A 4812-nucleotide genomic window follows, 5' to 3' on the forward strand; every position below is an offset into this window, starting at 1 on the left:
GGTCACATAACACTTCGTCAAGTTAGTGTACAGATCCGAAGTTAGGATATATTTGCAATCTTGTTCATGCAGACTAAGAATAGAAGCTAACACAAAACAAAGTGATTGTGGCGATGGTGAGTAGAGTAGAGACCAGGCAAAACAGAGTTAACATGCAGAGCGTTGTACCAGATCATGATTTATGACCATCAAAATGTTCAAAATGATAAAGTTTCAATAGAGATTCCAATACCAAGCAAGATCACTCTGCAGTCAGGTTTTATAAGAATCAGTTAGCCACTATGCGTGTTAAGCTATAATTAGAGAGTTGCAATATAAGGATTTCATTTCTTACGAAACAATATCGAAGGCAAGAAAAACTGGCTTTTGATAGATGACTTCTTTTAAGACTCATTCACTTAAGTGATACAGGGAGTAGCTTTGAACTTGCCTTGTCATCAAAAGTGTCAGCATTCAAGACTGCGTCCATCATGCGCCTTAATATTACACCAGTGTATATGCTCTTTGCTCGCAAGTTCCCATTCTTGACCTGAAGGTGCGATTGACATGAGAAGGAAAGAAGACCGGCTACAAAGCCAAGGTAGTAGAGTTCCCATTATTTATCTCACCGGCACATGCGCCAGGAAATGATTATGTAGGACCTGAAAGTGGCAAATAGAAGGTAATGAAGTAACTTAATCTGAACAAGAACACAAGTTTGCAGCTCTGTTTGCTAGTCTGTACCAATTAGTTTAAGACAGAAATCTGGAAACTTATAGTTAACAGTACATTTCCTGAACCATACATAAAAATTAAGAGAAAATATGAACTTTCAGTTAATACCTTCATAGTTGTTTGATGCGGATACTTCATCTAGAAAAATAGCCAAATTCAGTACATGAAGCCACATTTACATGCAACTAAAACATATAAAACTTAGTAATGATAAAAGGTAAAAGAAATACATCCCTCCCTCATCTGGCCATGAAAAATAGGATAAGTGCAACTGCTTCTTACCAACCAAGTGAAATGTTATTCTTCTAGAAAGATAGGAAGTGCCTCTAGAAATCAGAACATATCAGAAATTGCCAAGACTGCTAAATGAACAGTGAAATTCCTACCACTCCCTCGGGGGATATTACAGAGAATGCATGACTCAGTAATGAAGGGATATACTCTTGCAAAGCTTATGATGCACTTCATGCACTATTTACTGATCTGCAAATTGCTTGGTATAATTCAAACTACAACAAAAGGTTTCTTTAAGGATGATAGTAAGGCACACTTATCGGTTCAAGTTTCACCTTGCCATCCATGTACTGAAGAGCTTGTTGTTGTGTATATATTCCCTCAGAGGCACATTCCTAAGAAAGTAAAACCCATTTAAATAGCCTTAAGTAAAAAAAACATAAGATCTAGAAGAAAAGAACAAGAAAAAAGGACAAGAGAAAGGTTTAACACTTTTCACAAGATTAAAAGACCAAATAATTATGTAGTCCTTCTGAGGTCTCAACTAACTCAGAAAACAACTACCTGAATAGATAATAATTGTACAACCTCTTGGTCACTTTCCATTCCCATTGCTTTCAAAACAACAATTATAGGAATCTGCGGAATTCAAAGCTTGGAAATTAAGATATGAATGTCAATTACTCCTTGCACATCAATACAGGAATCAAAGACCTTATGCACATTTGTTAAGAAGTTACCAGGTCTGTAGTCAAGGAAAAATACAAGGCTACTCCCTACTCAGAGTCTGTCCTATTCAAGGATGTGACTGCTTAAATTTGGGAACATTAGCACAGTGTTGTCGCGCTCCAAAATTTGGGAACATTAGCTTTGATTCAGAAAGATGTATCAATTGGAAAATAACATCCCGATGTTACTTTTCAATTAGCACGGTCTTGCCGCGCTCCTAAATTTGTGTCAGCATGGATTCTACCGTGATTGGCTTAATCATAAATCATTGTTTGGGCTCATTTCTAGATCTCAGCACTATTGGTCAAGTTCAAGAGGTATTGAACCCTCATAAAAAGCTGTCCATCTAGCTTTATCCTTCCATAACCTATTGCATTCCCGTCCACCATTAATTATAATCTGGCAAAACCCAATGGACCATACCACCAGGGCACCAGCGAACAAGTTACTACTGTAAAGTATTCAAAATAATCGATACAGAACTGAGTCATTAAGTACAACATTAATTTTTCTGTCATCCTATACTACCAAGGGTTACAAATAAAAAAGATTCATATTATTATTAAATGGAAGAAATGGTTAAAAGACCAACGGGATAGCAAATGCATACCAGCTTAGTGAATTGATTCGAATCTAGATAGATCTTTTTGTTGTCCATGACAACTAGAGTCTTGCTTTTTATTCCATCTGCACTGCTCATAACCGACGCAGTCACCCTGATGAGAAAAAAAAAGGCCACCTCGTTATATGAGCCAAAGCGGAATACCCTTCCTCCTTTTCCATAGGTTCTCTCTTTTTATCTTCACACCAAAGATTTTATTAGTGTCCAACATTTCTATTTATAACAGCTGTCTATCCATCAAAATATTTCACTTAAGTAAACTACCCAACCAAGTAGTCAGGAATAGCCAGACACATGTAACTGACAAAATTGATGTCATGTTTTCAAACCCTTAAAACAACAAAGGATATACTGGATGCTGGTACAAAATTCAAAATAGTCGACAAAGGCCACAAAAGGTTATATTCAGGAAGGAGTATGAGTGTATGACCTTCCTTTACGATCGGTCATAATAATAATATGATTCTTTGGTAATTCTTCTTGTATAAGAATGACCTGCACATGAAAAAATAAGACCCAGTTGGCACTGTTACTATTGTCATCCTATTAGCAGTTGATGATTTAACTACCTTCTCATTTCCTTTCACAATGAAGTAGCCGCCAGGATCAAGAGGGCACTCGCCTACATGCCCAATAGTCAAACTTTCAAAACAAAACAAAAAATGATAACATAAGAAATATCGTTTTTCCCCATAAACAGTCACAAGACCAGAAATAGGCTGACCATATCTTGCTAGTTCATCTTCATCCTTCCCATTCAGAACACAAGAACAGCTTCTGAGCATAATAGGCATGTACCCAATGGTGGCACTTTCCTGGAGTAAATAAACAAGACACAACAGGGATTAAGTTTCTTTGCAACTAAGGTTGTAAGAGGTACTTAAGATTACGTTTGACATATGCATGGAAAATGAGTACTATTATGTGTGGGGGTGAAAATTTTGAACCAGACATTAGATGGGTTACCTCCCGTAGCGTCAGCGTTTTATCCCGTAAATAGGCAGTGTATTCAACATCAACCCTTATGGGGGCAGCATAACTGAAGGAAGAAAAGAAAATCTTGGTAACGGGGAACTTATAATGATGGTAGCAAAATGCACAAATTAACAATATCAACAAGATTCTCAAACTTACGTGCGATCATTAAGACGGCAGAATTGCGGTGTCAAAATATCAGTGCTGTAGTACGGACACGCAAACGGAATTTCGAGATGCACTGCAGTGTATCTGCATCAAAGCAAACTAAGACAAGACTGGAAACACACAAAAAGAAAATAGTGACTGTAAACAAGTGGATAGCTGCATGCCTAAGATAGATGGACGGGTCTTGGGGTGCTACGATGCGGTTATTTGCCATCACAATCTTCTGCATTTTTTTGGTGACGAAATAGTTGAAGGAACGAATTTGCTCCTTCACGAGGCCTCTTGTCTAGCATTTCATCAAACAAATATGTGCGTCAAATCAAGCGAATCAACTGGACCACAACAAAGGGAAATACATGTAACTCACAGATTAGCACCCAAGTCAGAACAAGGCAAAGGGCGTGCTCCAGGCAGCGTGCAGTATTGTCTTGATTCAAATTAAATTGAATGTCCCAGTAACATAATAACATGATCCATGCGGTTTCGGCATTACCCAATCGAACAATCGAGAATAACCGAGGCTTGCTCCAGTTCACGGAATAGCTGGGCGCGCCGTCATTTCAGCGAGGGGGGAGGCGTGATCGGGTTCGGGTAGGGTACCTCGAGGGAGGCGGCGACGAGGGGGAACTTGTTGAGGCGGTTGGCGACGGGCGCGGCGTCCATGGCGGGGCCGCTAGGGTTCGCCGATACCGTGCTCGCCGACGAGAGCGGAGGGGAAGAGGAAGGAAGTGAAAGAAAGAGGAGCGAAGTGGGAGAGAGAGGGGGCTCCCGCAGGCGTATGCGGGAAGGCAGCTCTAGTCGCCGCGCAAGAGAGAGGGTGTGACGCACAAAGCGAAGCCCAACTGGGCCGGCCCATCGGCAGGCACTGTAGTAGAAGCGCGTGGAGGGAGGTCCTGTTCGGCGCCTTCTGCGCCGCTTAGCGTTCGCGGCGCTCGCGCAGGTCGCCTAGCGGGCCGGCCCAACAGCCTCCTCTAAAAACGATCGTGGGAGAAAAATATTAGCAGGTTGTGGGATCCGAACCAATGAGCGAGTGTACGCGGCCGAAAGAAACAGCGCAGCAAACCACTCCACCAGGACCACGTTGCTGTCTACAATAAAAACCCAAGCTATTTAATACTCCTCCTAGTACAGCATTAACATCAATACCCCTAAAAAACAGCATTAACATAAATTGTACCATATAAATCATTTCAAAAAAGAAAACATACTAATGAAAAAGAAATCATAGATTTGTAATAAAAGTTCAATTTTAAAAAACGTTCATAGAATTCGAAAAAAGTTCATCAAATTGTGAAAAGAATATGAATTTGAAAAACTAGTTCAACGATTCTGAAAAATAGTTCACAAATTTGAAAAGGTTCATCGATTTT

The 4812-nt window shown here is 40.1% G+C and overlaps 1 protein-coding gene across 1 annotated transcript in view; it reads right to left on the reverse strand.

Moving 5' to 3' along the window:
* Positions 1-3604, reverse strand: part of LOC119292950 (DNA-directed RNA polymerase III subunit 2-like) — a 14232-nt gene extending 10628 nt beyond the window's left edge. The window contains exons 1-12 of the mRNA XM_037571589.1: positions 3582-3604; positions 3434-3526; positions 3266-3338; positions 3024-3114; positions 2869-2921; positions 2730-2794; positions 2288-2393; positions 1513-1587; positions 1284-1343; positions 823-852; positions 609-641; positions 431-529 (exon numbers count right to left, since the gene is read on the reverse strand). Coding sequence (XP_037427486.1) covers positions 431-529; positions 609-641; positions 823-852; positions 1284-1343; positions 1513-1587; positions 2288-2393; positions 2730-2794; positions 2869-2921; positions 3024-3114; positions 3266-3338; positions 3434-3526; positions 3582-3604 — 801 coding nt within the window. The remainder of the gene's footprint in view (positions 1-430; positions 530-608; positions 642-822; positions 853-1283; positions 1344-1512; positions 1588-2287; positions 2394-2729; positions 2795-2868; positions 2922-3023; positions 3115-3265; positions 3339-3433; positions 3527-3581) is intronic.
* Between the last annotated feature and the right edge of the window lie 1208 nt (positions 3605-4812).

This window comes from Triticum dicoccoides, chromosome 4B (assembly GCF_002162155.2).
Source record: "Triticum dicoccoides isolate Atlit2015 ecotype Zavitan chromosome 4B, WEW_v2.0, whole genome shotgun sequence".
In the NCBI taxonomy this organism is placed as follows: domain Eukaryota; kingdom Viridiplantae; phylum Streptophyta; class Magnoliopsida; order Poales; family Poaceae; genus Triticum; species Triticum dicoccoides.